The following is a 15,284-nucleotide window of genomic DNA, read 5'->3' as shown; positions in this document are numbered from 1 at the left end:
AATGAGTGATGATTGATTAAGAAACACCTCTTGTTCATGCTTTATTTAATTAAAATGAATCAGTTTTGTGGCATTGCCGATATCATTGTGGAAAGTTTTAGGCTCTCATGGAGCAGTTGATTAAACAACTCTACTGTACATTTATTACAGATGAGATTGCGACTCATGAAATTTATCAACGAATAAATTCTCCTCATATTTCTTCATCTCTTTTCCCTCTTGTTTTAGCATATGATTTCTTTGTTTCTGTCCTCTGTGAGGCAACAAAGACTGTGAAATGAATTTCTATATTTCATTTAGATCAGAGCATAGTGGAAACCTTATTTGATCATGCTGATCATGTTAGTCATTTTCCAAAAGTATCAAAGATATGCAAATGGACTGGCTCGATTAGAATAATCAGTTACATGTGTTATATTGCTTGTGTGGTCCTAACTAATTTACCTTGAATAACGAAAAGAGATCTACTTGATGCGTGTGGAAGCATAATGCTTGTGGTCCTTTTGTCAGGGGTTCGAAATAGAAAAGCAGATCCACTTTTTTATACAGATTTTGTTTCATTCTTCAAAACACACACACACTTGATGAAGTTGTCACCTAAATTCTTGGTTCTTTATTTATTGTATCGTTGAAACGAATAATTTGAACAGTATAACAATGTCCTATTCAAAGTGTATCAATGCGAGGAAGCTTGAATTATTTAAAACTGTACAGAAGTTAGAAGATGGAGAAAACTTTTCCCCTGAACTTGGAGTTCAAACTCCTCAGTTACCTCCCTATTCATGCAGTTATTAATGATGGTGATTATATTGTGACTTTGATTTGTTTACAAGGTATTCTCTCTAAACTCAAGATCTCTGATTCAGAGAAATCAATCATTTTCCAATTGATCCAAATGTGAAATGGTTATATTTGTACTACCTCTGTTTTTTATCTAAGACACACTTCACCAAAATTGAGAAGTAATTAAATCATTAACTTTATTTTAAAATATAATAAACTTCAAATTTTATCTTTATTTAAATGAAAAATTTTAAATTTGCATTACATTCCCTCTTATAGTTAAAAAATATAAACAGGAGAAATATTGAGAAAATGTGATTAATAACCTATCAATACCTTATATTAGGACAAAAAAAAATCCCTATGGAAAATAATGACTAGAAGGGGTGTGTGTGTGTGTGTGTGTGTGTGTGTGTGTGTGTGTGTTACACATGTGCGTTGGCCTTTGTCATGTTGAAGCATACAATATTGGAATTCTTCAATTACAGAAGTAAGCAAGTCAGCTTCCCAAATGCAAGGCCAGGTGTGCGTCTCTTTGTATCTTTGGGGAAGTTGTTGAGCTTTTTGAGGTCATGATTAGTACGCTAATCTTTAGGCCGGTTGCTACTCCAATATTGTTAGGTAAATCTAACATATATAAAAAATAAAACAAGCTTATGATAAAAAGGTATACAACATGCATATGACACACAGAGTATGTATGTCCGTGTTTTTTTTTTCGTTTGGCCAGCATATATGTGTGTGTGCGCGCGCACGCGCGCGCTTACTAGCTAAATGAGCTTGACTTGTATGTCTTTTACAATTTTGCGGCATAATAGTAAGGGGAAGCAGCATAATTGTAAAGAACACACATTGCAGATACAAACATGAGATTGCGGAGAAAGGAAGTGCATGGATTTAAAATTTAAAATTTAAAATTTATATGTAGTCTTATATCTCTCTTGAGCATGTGAGGGCATGAGGATCCTCTAATGATTGAATTGGTGAATTTAAATTTTTAAAATTTTATATTTAATTTTTTGTTTGGATAATAAAAAATTCAAATTCAATGATAATGAAAAAGGGAGATATGAAATGAAAAAAAAAAAAAAAAGATGAGAGAGCTTAAGTAACTAGAATTTCAAATAATTAGAATGTAGAAAGGATTTAAAATTATAAAAAGATTATAATAAAAATATGGATTTAAATATGAATCAAGCCCAAATTCATAAATTTTTTAAATATCAAGACTTCAACTTTTGAATTCCTACTATCCAAAACTTATGCCACCTTTTTTTTCCAGCTGACTTGAAATATACTTATAATTATTATATAAAAAATTAAATATTTATTATTTAACTACACACATATATTAAATAATTTATTAATACACATACATATTATATTTTATTTTTAATTATTAATATAATAAAATAATTTATGGTATTTACATTTATATGATCCTTATATTATATTTTTTAATAAAATATTATTTTTAGTAGGAAAATGAACTTAAAATGAAACGAATACTATTAAATATTGAATAATTTTGTTTTAAAGATTTATTTATTTTTTAAATTTGATTTTATTTTTAAAATGAAAATAATTGAGTATATTATTAAAAGTCATTGCTAAAATTTTTTTTTAATTATTGGTTAGGGATAGAATTCCTTATTACATTCATTCTATATTTCTCACTAATTATTTATTTTTAGATATGTATAAAAATGTATCACTAATTCTCTTATTAATTATTTTATTTTAGAAAGAAATACAAAATTGCTTGCTACTTTCTCATTAATTTTCTTATTTTAAAGAGGTATTAAAAAGCCTCACTAATCATTTTATTTTAGAGAACAATTAACAACCTCTCATTATCTTTTCTTATTAATTTTAAATTGAGCTACAAAAATAATATCCCAACTAATTTATTATTTTAGAAAGGAATAAACAATCCTTTACTAATTTATATTTTTCTAATAGGGTATACATTAACTTCCTTTTTTATGCATGTACACATACTTGTAGCATCTTAAAATTTTTCTCAAATAATCAACTCAACCATGATAAAAAAAAAAGTATTTATCATGGTAAACAATGTTAGATTTATTATATTAAGTATGTTTAAGGATAGTATACTTTGTCAAAATAGCTTAAGCCATTTGATTAGATACTTTTTAAGTTTTATATATCATGATCTATTTTCTAGTCTTTAGATGGGACTTCTTTTTACACTCTAATATTTTTTTTTACTACTTTTTTTCTCTCTATTTTTTTTCATTTTTTTCTTTCTTCTTACCTAGGCTTGTACTTTTTTTTTAATCTCAGAGGCCTTAAGTCTATTCAATTTCTTCTCATTTTTCTTCTTCTTCTTTTCTTTTCTTTTTTTCTTTTAACTATCTTGTTGTAATTTTTTTTCATCTTTCATTTCTTTCATTTTTTTCCTTTTTGTTCTCTTTTTTTTTGGTCCCCCAATCGAATGGCTCATAATATCATATTAGATTTATTATATTAAGTATACTCTACCAAAATAGCTTAAGCCATTGGTTAGATAAATAAAAGTTAATTAATCCCTTTTTATTTTGAAATAATTCTTTAACTCGTAACACTATTATAATAAAAAAAGATAAATTATAGTTTTATAAAATATTCTAACTTTTAAAATGATTACCATGGTAGAAAAAAATTCGGACATGGTAGAAAAAATTAAATTAGATAAATAAGTAGTATTATGGTGAATACAATTAAACTCTTTAAATTGTTATTTTCAGAATTTAGAATCTAAGCATTTATAAAACAAAGCAAGTGTGAAAGGGCTCTTATGATCCCATTTAAGATTAAAAATAGGATAACAAGAAAAATAAAAATAATTATGCATTTCAAAATCTTGTGACCACCTAGCAACTTTTCCAAATAACATAAAATATTTTTTATTACTACTCATATATATCTACAAATATAATTAAGTTACAGCCACCCAATACAATTTATATCAATGAAATTAACAAGAAATGTATAATACTTGGCTTGGGCTTGCACAATTTAATATAACAAATAAAGTTTATCCTCCCACATGCCAAGAGACAAAATATCATTTTTTTCCTAACCTTATATTCCCCAACAATGCAAACCAAAGCCTATTGGCAAAATAAATAGTTAAAACCATTTTCAAAAGGAGACAAACGTTGGCTTCATAATTATGTCATTTTAAACCATCTAAAATAAATCAAATTTTAAGGTTATTGTCATCCAAAATATACCGAAAGCAAAAATATTTTAAGAGGCACAATCATATAATACATTCATTCTTTACCTAATTTCAATAAACCAAAAAGCCCTAGCAATAATATATCATTAAAATCACAAATCAAAATATTCAAAACAAGTAGTGGGATCACATCACTAAGCCTTAAGGGCTCCTCTACACTCCACACTTGGCTATTCTCTTAAAAATTGCTAACCATACAATGAAATTAAAAGTTCTAGTGACCAATGCTAATTTATGATAATATATCCAATAGTTATATATGTGTTTGTCAAGTAAGGAAACAATAATTATATAATTTCAACAAAATACCAAAGACATTGTAATGCGTGCATGACAAACAACTACCATTATATCCCTCTATTAATCTCAAGCCATAGCCCTCACTCAGTTAAATATAGACTAATCTGAGCACTTATAAGTCACTTATTGGGCTATAATAAGGGCATACAATGTGGCACAAAATACAATAATAATAAGTTTCCTAACACCTCTCACAAGAGTTAAACAATTACATGTCAACAATGTACAAATATACAATATTATAATTTTTACAATTTTCTCATTTACAATAATATTACAACATAACATCTTATTTGACAAAAATATTTTAAAAGGCATGTTCACAATTTTTCAATAAATGATCCATATATTTTCTCAACAACATTTCAACATATTTACTCAATAATCACACAAATGATAGTAGGCAACATTAATAATAAATTAAAGCATAGTTATCTTGTGGCTTTATCAATAAATTATTCCTTACAATTTTTCTTCCACCACAATTTTCACTAACAAAATAATCTACATATAACATAGTATTATAACATAAACTAATAAAACAGTTCTAATAGAGGTAAAGAATATGACATAAATTTCTAATTCCATTATCATCACTAGTATAAAGTTAGTACTCTCAGGTAAAATTATAACTCTTCTTTTAAGTTTTAATCATCAACAAATACTAATAAGTTAATTTCACATTCAACAAATTTCTATCATCAAAATTTTTTTTATTCTATAAATTCATACTTAAAAATATTCAAAAATTACAAACTTGGGTCTTAAGTATAAATCATTATTCTGTAACCATAATAATACATTTTTCATATCAAATAATTATTTAAACATCAATAAATTAATTTATATTTTTAAATTAATTGAAAATTATTAATAGAAGTTTAAGGTTTAACTCATAAGTCTTAAATTTAAATTTATCAATAAAATAATACTATAAAATATTTATTATACTATCAATAATTATATTTATTTATCATAAATTTATCCTCTTTTAAATTCTAGATTTTCACCATAAAAAAATCGAAGAAGATAGATCATTAAAAAAAAAAAATTAAAAGACTTATAGTCGTGAAAAGTTTAAAATCTCTTGCACTCTCTACTCGCTCACAGAGTCCACCGAAACGACAAAATGAGAAGGGAGGAACCGGATTTTATTATTTTATTTGATTGTGGATCTTACTATCTCACTCCCTCTTCTTTCTTTTGTTTTTATTTTTAATATATATACACCTTTACACACGTCAATGGATTTATCAATTCTCCCAGTCCCCTGTTTTTTTATTTTTCTTTATACATACATACATACATACATACATACATACATACATACATACATATATATATATATATATAATAAGCGTGTTTTAATTAATTTATTTATATCTAAATGTACTTTCTAATTTTTATCAATTCTAAGCAATTCTTAAAATTTGAATTGGGATGTCAAGGCCTAGATTATGATTTAAATCATGTCAAGAAGAATTCTTTTTGAGTGACAAGTTTTATCACCAATATTTAATGTGGATGCATTCTCATATTCAAACTTGACACTCTTTATTAAGCTAATACAACTCATTTATCGTCTGAATCAAATGCTGGGTGATAAAAGTTATAAACTTAACATTGTGAAGATAGGATGGAAGCAAGAGGAAATCGGGAAGAGATAACCTAGGTCCTATGTGGAGACCTTCCATGATACAAGAAGATAACATATGAAAGCGTTTTTCTAAGAAGGAGAGATCACTCTAAGGCAAGGGTTGAGAAGGCTAGCATAGCATATACAGCTTCTATTCAATAAGCCAATGGTAGTAAAGTTGAGGAAACATGGCTGTATAAATAAATGCTATAATCTCAGAAGGAGCTTAGTGGGTGATTTGGTTTGGAACAAAATTAAAAGTCCAAGTGATTTGACATGGTTGATGACAAATACGTTCTTGAACAACTCAGGACTTGGCCAATAGACTCAATCACGGCCTCCAACTTGAAAAAATTATATGTTTAACTGTCAAATATTGGTAAGTGCAGGTTGATTGCTTGATTGCAATTTAGCATCATTATTAGTTGTGTTTCCAGTTCACGGATTATCATTATATTTTTTTAATTACTAATCATGATCACACCACATGAGAGTAGCTATGAGGTAGCATATGAACGAAGATCAACAGTTCAAATAGATACATAAATATATGAGTACTTATTTCTTTCCCTAAAATCATTAATAGTGCAGTGCATGACTACGTTCCTTAAATTTCGTGCATAGAAGCTTTCGGTGTCCCATCACATCACATTACGATTACCAAACCAATATCCCATGACTACAATGAAAAATATGGCGTATAAACTTGAGAGCTCTTAGGGGCGCTCTTCCTTAATATTAAATTAGATGAATTATTAAAGTTTTTAGGTCAAATGCCAATTATGAAAGTTCGTCAATCATTATGGTGCGGTAAGTTTAATTTTTTTTAGAATTAAATTATATTTAAAATATTGATCCATCAAAGTTTAACTGGATTTTGATCCTTAAAATTTAATCTTTATCAATTAAATTCTTAAAGTTTCATTATCATACGTAATTAATATTATAATTTGAAAGAGAAATAACATTATTTGGCAAAAATAGAAGGGGGTGTCTCGAGACGTGTCAAAGATATGGGGTCTCAACAAGATGAAAGAACTTAAATTTTAATCAAAAGCGGAGGACTTGAATTCCCTTACCATAGTTCACTTGAATAAGAATGGGAAATAAAAAAATTAATGTAGATACAATGAAACAGATATATTAATTAAAGAAAAAAATGGCGGGCTATGCCGGTTGTACAACAGAAAAATAAAGACCAAAATTATATGATAAAAGGAAAAATAAATAAAGTAGCAGATGCGGAATCTGAGATTGGTAGTTTGTTAATGAAGATAATGATTCTTGTTAAGATAGGGCTCCTATATTTATAGATGATTCTGACTTAATAACTAAGCCCCATGATCATTAATTTTCTTGAATTTAAGAACCACTTCCTCCATCGTGGTTACTCATCATGGTTGGAGTGTGGATAGTCTTGACTTAGTGGCTAAGGCTTCATAAATAATTTTTTAATTATTTTAAAGTCAATTGAGTTGAATTGAGCTTGGGCTTTCAAATTCACAATTTGGGTGTAAACAAACATTATAAGAGATATAATTATATATAGTTATGAATGTTTAAAGACTTGATTAATAATGATTAAATTTCAAGAACCAAGTCAATATATTGAAGAAAAATTGAAAGACTAATTTCTTCATCTCTTTTATTTATTTTTTATAATTATACTTTCTTTTAATTTATATAATTGATGCTTCATTAATTTTTTATATGATGGCTAAAATTTAAATTATCAAATGTCAAAATCAAATTTTAGGACATTCGTGTAAATTTTTTATTTTTAGTTATCCTTTAAAGAAATGTACTTTAAATTTTATACGTTATAGCTTACGTATTATATTTTTTGTACAAGTTTATCTATTATATTTGTATGTACTAATATTCTGTAATATGAAAAAATAAAAGAAGAATGTACGAGTCGTACGGGATGCTTTCCAACATTGTAAGCCTTGATGTTACTCAGGACTTTCACCTTTTTTTTTTTTTGAATTAATGGAACATTGAAAACTATTTACATTTAATGATTTTAAATTTCGGAATAATTCTAAAAATATAAAGATCAGGTCAATTGACATATTACGCTGAGCTACTCAATTATGAAGTTGGTTTTTGTTTGGCCAAAGAAATTAGAAGTTAGTTAACAGAGAGTTATTCATAGGAGTATTCACGGGATGAGACGGGTTACAGGATAAGGGTGTCTTGATCTCATACCAAAAAAAAGATCAAAATTAAATTTTGTCCCTTATCCCGTTATGTCTTGAAAGTTGTCCCATCATGTTAGGAATCGAGACGGAATCAAGATGAGATTAGGACATCTCATTATCTCGTTAAATCAAACATTGTCGAAAAAGATCTGAAGACTAACATTCATTAAAATTTTAAATCAAATAATTTATTAAATTTAAAATCAAAACAATAAAAGTAAATAATAACAATTTAAAATTGATTATTAAATTATATTAATCACACTACACATATATAATAGCAATTACAAGTGATCTCTAGGTTATAAGAGCAGCAATAACATGCAAGCCAAGTACAACATCAAATCATTGTCCTTCTACTTTAATTGGGATGTGCTAAGCTAATTACTCTTTTGAAAATAAAACAAGAAATATGATATAAATAAAAGTTATTAAATAGATAGATATAAGAATAAATTATATTAATATAATTAATATATTATCAAGAAAAATATCACCATATTTACTCTATGTCATTAAAATTATCAATATAAAAAACTTTAGTTTTACATAAGAATTGTAAGTATTAAAATTATAATTGATATAATTAATATAAGTATAAAGTATATTAATATAATTAATATATTTAATGTATATTTTTAAAATAAAAATAATATATATAATATTTGAAACGGGACGGGACGTCCTGATAATAATTCCATATCCTGTCATGTCCCGAACCTGTTTTCTATCCCGTTCTACAAAGTCCTGCCTCGATTGTCTTCGGAATGGGATGAGACCCATCTCGATATGATCAGGATGATATCGAGTCAATTGAGACAGGTACAAGTTAAACACTTCTAATTATTCATATATATTTGATAATTTAGAAAGTTTATAATTGTTAAAAATTTATTTCAAAAATCAACAAAAATTAATCCCTTATAATATGATAAATTAATATTTAAATTTTTGTTTAGAGAAATACTCACACTTAATGTTGACAATATGAATAGATTTAGTTTAAATGCTTAAATTTCTTGTATGCTATCATAGAAAACGCCAAGACTTGATCCTTTTGTCTTTGCCTGTAGAAGAACATGGTCCGTTCATAGTTCAATTCTGGCATGGATTTATTAATATAAATATGTTATACATGGTTCGTATTTTGACACTTGTTAGTTCAAGCATTTTATATTGGACTTAGGCGAAGCAATTTTCAATTTCCTCAATAATTCACCCTACCACGTAATGTGATCACCCACTTTCCACTTCATAAACAATAATGTGAATGTTAAACATTCTTCAATGCAAATAAACGTTGCGTTTTTTTTTTAAATCTCAATCAACTTATTTTTGGTAACTTGCATTGCATCTGATATCATCTCAAATTTTATATCAAAATAGAAAAGCTTTTTCATGGGGTTTCTTATCACAAATTTTATATCAAATAAAATATTATGGTATTTATGAAGAATATGATTTACTATGGATTTTATTGAATATATTAACATAGTGATTAGCATTTCAATTTAGAATTCATGTCAGATGTGTTTGAAGGCATCGGATTCGAGTAAGATGCATTATCCTCACTCTCTTTCAAACACATTATATGCCTATATATGTTATAAAAGGATAAGATTTATGTATTTAGCATTTTTTACCTAATATATTTATATCCAATCAAATTATGATAAATGAATCTTAATAAGTTAATAACATTAATAACAAAAATTTATTATAAAATAAATAATTTATAAAAAAATTTCATATCTTGCTTTAATTGAAAACATGTATATTAAATATATAAAATTAAATATATAAGTTTTCTTCATTATAAAATATGTATATTAGTAACTTTGAAGTGTATCAATAGTTGAACCTATTTTATTCTTCAATTTAACTTAGCATAAAGGATTCTTTATGAATGGCGTCAATGGCATTAAGCACCTCTCTTAAGTGTTCATTGCCATATACATTAAAAAAAAAAAATAAGGTTGCAGTTTTTATTATTAAGTGCTCAAGACACAATCAAATACTAAATGCAAGCACTTCTTTAAATAAAGATTTAACCCTTAATTTTTTAATGTTGTGAAAAATCAATTTCTCAACTAAACTCGGCTTTTATTGGTAGAAAGACTTTCTGTGCATGAGATTTTAAAACTTGTTTATTTTAAAATTTTTCTAGCAGATCTATGTTTTATACTACTTCTACTACAATTTATTTATCAATTTTCTTACTCTATGTGCATAATATCACAGATATTTCGAAACGAGGAATATTAAGCATGGGAGATATAAACCCAGCCGACTTAAAATGTAAATAATCAATTTGTGATTGTAGTTGTAGGTTTCATTCATTCAAGCTGTGATCATTTCCAGCGCAATCATAGCTTTCGGCTAGCCTTTTAGGCGATGCCGACTGCAATTCCAACTTAGATTGCTGCTCTCTTAAAATAAACTCTTCAAGCTGTGATGGGGTGCTCATGCTTGCACATGGCGCAGGGTCGAAATAAGTGCCCTGAAAATGACCATTAAGTTAATATAAACCCAAAATCAAATCAAATTTTGGGTTAATCTCTGAGCAAGCAACAGGCAACATCTCATCAAAAACTCCTCCAAGCTCTTCGTGTTGGGCTAATAATTATGGCAACCAAGTGGTCTGTATGAACCTACTTTCTTCAACAACTTGGTCAGGCTAGTAGTTAAAAAATCTAAAATGGCTTCACTTCATCGGAAGGAATGAAACTCATTTTTCCGCATGTTGCTTGAGGGCCTTATTAGGTAAACTTTTATCCGCAAACAAGACGAATGGACTATGAATTTGCTTAGGAATTGGGTTTAGCGGGACATAGCAACAGAGTAATTTCATTGGTTTGGCTCCTTGAAAAGGTTATCGCCTTCTGTGCTTGATTGCAATTTCAAGGGACCTTCCCGGAGCTTTAAGGTAGAATGAGGTAACCTGAAAATGACATAAATTTAAAAAGAAATTATTTTTCATGTGGATCCTTTAGTGATAATATTTTCAAATAAGGAAAAAGAATTAGATTGGATCAAAAATTTGAAATTAAATATCAAGACTTTTTTGGGGGGGGGGGTCCTCTCAGTTGTCCTGTCCCACGTCTTTCCCTTAACCAATTGTAAATCAATTCTACTTAGGACGGTACTAAGTTGCATGCCTATAAGTTCTCTACCTCCTTTGCCCCTTTCTCTTGATATCTGATGCAAAAGTCCCTTTTCTTGCCTTCTTTTCCTAGTCTGGCATGTCACTTCCGTTCTTTGGTAGATTTGTTGCAGAAAACCATTGGCGAGCAAGAAAAGAGAGCAAGAATTAAGTGTCTTTTTGTATCTGCCGACCTGTATCTTCCCACTCTCTTGTGATTCTTTTTTATATGATTGATGAGTATATATTGCATCCAAAAAGATCATGAAGGGCTTCAAGTTGAAGGAGAGCAAGATTCTGAGAAAGATATTGAGCAGTGATAACTTCGGTGGAGAAGATCAGCACCCGCACTCATCAGAGGCGAAGCTAGAATCTTCAAGATTGAATCAAGCATCTACAGAGTCAAATAGAAGCTTCAGTCACCACCATGACACAAAGAAGTATGAAAACAGCTCAGTTAACATTCTCTTTCACTTGCTTCTGCACCACATTAATCTTGTAATGATTTTCTCTAACATGTAACATGTATGTTTAACTATGAAACGACTCTGATTTGGATATTATTTCTCTCAAGAATCTTTGTCGGTTCATGGAATGTCGGAGGTATTGCACCACCCGAGAATTTGGACATGGAAGATTGGCTTGACATGCAAAATAGTTCTGCAGATATATATGTCCTGGGGTACTTTTCTTCTGTTACTGACCTTCTTCTACGCCGCCTTAATTTGCATTTGAGAATAATCTAACTCGAATAACATCTGCTTTGTTTCAGGTTCCAAGAAATTGTGCCTCTTAATGCAGCAAATGTACTAGGTCCTCAAGACAGAAAAGCTGGCAAGAAATGGAATTCTCTCATTGCAGCAGCCCTTAACAATAGAAGGCCAAGAAAGCTGGTTCAAGACAACAAAACAACAGAACCCCAAAAAATATATCCTATGAAGGAACCTGTTTGTGCTGAAGATGAACATGGAGAAGATTTTCGGTGCATCGCAAGCGGACAACTGGTGGGAATGTTCATGACTGTGTGGATTCGAAGTGACCTCTATCAACATATCAGTCACCTGAGCGTCTCTTCAGTTGGCTGCGGAATCATGGGCTCTTTGGGAAACAAGGTGTGTTCTTACACGTAGAGAGGAAGCTATGAAGTTTGGTTTTCTTTAAGTTGTATACAATATAGATAATTAGATATAGATAACCCTTCAGATAGAATTTTTTGAAACCTAGAATGATCTCTTAGATACTTTCTTCATCTTGGAACACAGGGCTCAATATCAATTAGATTTTGCTTGCATGAAACAAGCTTCTGCTTTGTGTGTAGTCATCTAGCTTCTGGAGGGACAGAAGTAGACCGAAGACAAAGAAACGCCAATGCAACTGATATTATGTCCCAGACAAGCTTCCCTGCTGGTCTTCAGCAAAATTTGCCCCAAAAAATTCTCGATCACGAGTAAGTATACGTAGGATAAGTATAGTAGGAAACTGTCATTTTCTCGACATTACCAAATCTCATCCTCACATGATAAGATTTAGATAGAGGAAAGGTAAAACTGTGAAAAGGAAAAGAGAAGGCACCTAACTATTAGGAACGTTGGTTGACAGCAACTGAAATATACTATTAAGAATAGAAATTCTGTAACGTAACCTGGTGGCACTTGTGTCCACGGGTTCCCTTGTTTTCTTTTCCGTTGTGACTTACCTCTCGTACAGTTTTATATTAATGAATGTTATTTTCCAAAGCATAAGGTGAAGACCACTTAATTGTGGGTTGTAACCCATTTCCATAGCATCAACATCAAATTGCTAGACACTTCACCAGAAAAATTCCAAGACAAAAATATCGGAAACCAACTAAAAACCTTCTGTTTGATGGTTTAAGATAATGATTTCAGAATAATATCTTTTGTAACAAGTGTTCATGTAACGCTAAACCTTTATCAGTCTCTGTCTGAGGGAGTTTTAATATTCACTTCAAGTATCATAAAGTTGTACATATTTGAAGGCCTCACTGAAATTTTTACCTGTTTCTTTGCAGCCGAGTGATCTGGCTCGGTGACTTGAATTACAGGATCTACCTGCCAGACTCTGCAACACTATCATTGGTCAAGAGAAGAGACTGGAACGCCTTGTTGAAAAATGACCAGGTGAAGCATATTATCTTACTACTTCCTCTAGTATTGTCAGTTATCGTAGTACTGTTGTTCAAAAATTTAAAAACCCTTGAAAAAATGAAAAAATATAGCTCAAGATGGAGCTCACGGAGGGCAATGTATTCAAAGGTTGGCAAGAAGGAGCCATAGAATTTCCACCCACGTACAAATACTATCCAAATTCAGAAGATTATATTGCGTTTGATCATTCCCGTACTCGCGAAAAGAGACGTGCCCCGGCGTGGTAAGTAATAACATAAACCTAAACGCTTTCATATGTGAATGAAGCAATAAAGCAAACAGGTGGTAGGCTAACTACGAGAAGTGTATAATACAGGTGTGATCGAATTATATGGTTTGGACATGGAATGAAGCAAACCAAGTACGACAGAAGCGAGTCAAGACTTTCCGATCATAGGCCTGTGCGAGCCATGTTCACAGCGGACATTAGGATCGTAGGAACCAGTAGGTGATTCAACGACTTTTCAAAGGCAATTCGTCCAAGAGATTTGAGTTTCTTTCCATTGTGCCTTTATCAATTGATGTCTTTAGGTTCTAGAAGGGCATTCAAGTGATCACTCAATTCTCTGCGAGATGTGATTAGCTGTCGAATCAGAATAAACTTTTTCCCCCGTTGATTAGATGGCATAGAATCCAAAAACAAAAGTAGGCTCAATTTCCGGAGCCTGGGAATGAAAATATTTTGTAGGGAGGTTTCTGTTTCTGCATCCTTTTGACAACGGAAACTACATGTGATTAATGGAAATTGGGTTCGTTGAAATTTCACACTGGTTTGTGGATTATGACATATTTCTTTATTAGCATCAAACAATCTAGAATTCGAGATCTCAGGTCCGTGAAAACGGTTAATCAGAATATGGTGAGATATTCAGGATGTGGAAAATTCATTTTATCAGGGACGAAGATCAAGATTTTGAACTCTTACACCACAGTGTGGCATGTCAGAACAGGATAACCTAGTTTTGGCTAGGGACAGACTTCCAGTTAGCCTAAACAAAAGAAGAAGGCCCACATGTAAGTTTTGTTTACTAGCAATAAATACTGAGAACGTTCAGATATCAGTTTGGGATCCCTTCAAAGAACAGTATTTTTGACAACACATTGCCCCCTCTATCTCTTGATTTTGATTTGGCTGCAATATTTCCAAAGCAACCTGATTGTGATAAAGTTAAATTTCGTAAGGTTGAGAGAAGGAGCTTCAAGGCGTAATATGGTGGACAGTTTGCACTTTGCAGGCAGTTTTCTTAGGACATCCTTCTCATTAAGAATTTTAATTGCTACTATATACTATATTTTAGTACATGTTTGTAAGTTGTTATGATAAAATTTATATTTAAATATATTTTTTAAAAGTTAATTTAATAAATTAAAAGTTACTTAAATTATAATATAAAATGTGTTTTTGGATATGAATATATAATTATTGAATAGAATATTAATTTATAATAATTTATAATTTTATTATATAAATATAATATATTTAAAATGCTTAAAAAATGTGATCAAATTTTAAATAATATAAAATTTGATATTTTAAATAATAAAAAAAAAAAATATAAAGTTTGATATATTGAAAAAATTATATAATAAATAATTTAACATACATTAATAATGAAAAATTAACATAATTCAAAAATATATATGAGAATTTTTTATAAAAAAAGTTTGACCAACTAGACGTACTCTCAAACCTGATTATATTTTTAATAAATTAATAATATTTTTTAAATAAAAAATAATAGATTAAAGGGATAATATGATCAAATAATATATTACTTTTTAAATCTTTGTCAAGTTGTTTTGC

The 15,284-nt window shown here is 29.5% G+C and overlaps 1 protein-coding gene across 1 annotated transcript; it reads left to right on the top strand.

Moving 5' to 3' along the window:
• Window positions 1-11,348: 11,348 nt before the first annotated feature.
• LOC129295587 (type IV inositol polyphosphate 5-phosphatase 9-like) lies at window positions 11,349-14,292 on the top strand. The gene is made up of 7 exons (XM_054934127.1): window positions 11,349-11,752; window positions 11,887-11,994; window positions 12,085-12,424; window positions 12,575-12,759; window positions 13,345-13,453; window positions 13,552-13,703; window positions 13,797-14,292. Exons 1-7 carry the CDS (start codon window positions 11,577-11,579, stop codon window positions 13,930-13,932), a joined length of 1,206 nt encoding a protein of 401 aa, XP_054790102.1. The 5' UTR covers window positions 11,349-11,576; the 3' UTR covers window positions 13,933-14,292.
• The last annotated feature ends 992 nt before the right edge of the window (window positions 14,293-15,284 follow it).

This window comes from Prosopis cineraria, unplaced genomic scaffold (assembly GCF_029017545.1).
Source record: "Prosopis cineraria cultivar Desert tree isolate PC_DT_omini unplaced genomic scaffold, ASM2901754v1 PC1, whole genome shotgun sequence".
NCBI lineage: Eukaryota > Viridiplantae > Streptophyta > Magnoliopsida > Fabales > Fabaceae > Prosopis > Prosopis cineraria.
Note: the sequence above shows the minus strand (reverse complement) of the source record. Positions and strands in the feature narration are given on the sequence as shown.

What these genes read in the sequence shown, in the direction of transcription:
- LOC129295587 (XM_054934127.1), top strand. Translation starts at nt 11,577, where the DNA reads ATGAAGGGCTTCAAGTTGAAGGAGAGCAAGATTCTGAGAAAGATATTG. An exon ending in GCAGATATATATGTCCTGGG is followed by an intron (nt 11,995 to 12,084) that starts GTACTTTTCTTC and finishes GCTTTGTTTCAG; the next exon opens with GTTCCAAGAAATTGTGCCTC. An exon ending in CCTTGTTGAAAAATGACCAG is followed by an intron (nt 13,454 to 13,551) that starts GTGAAGCATATT and finishes GAAAAAATATAG; the next exon opens with CTCAAGATGGAGCTCACGGA.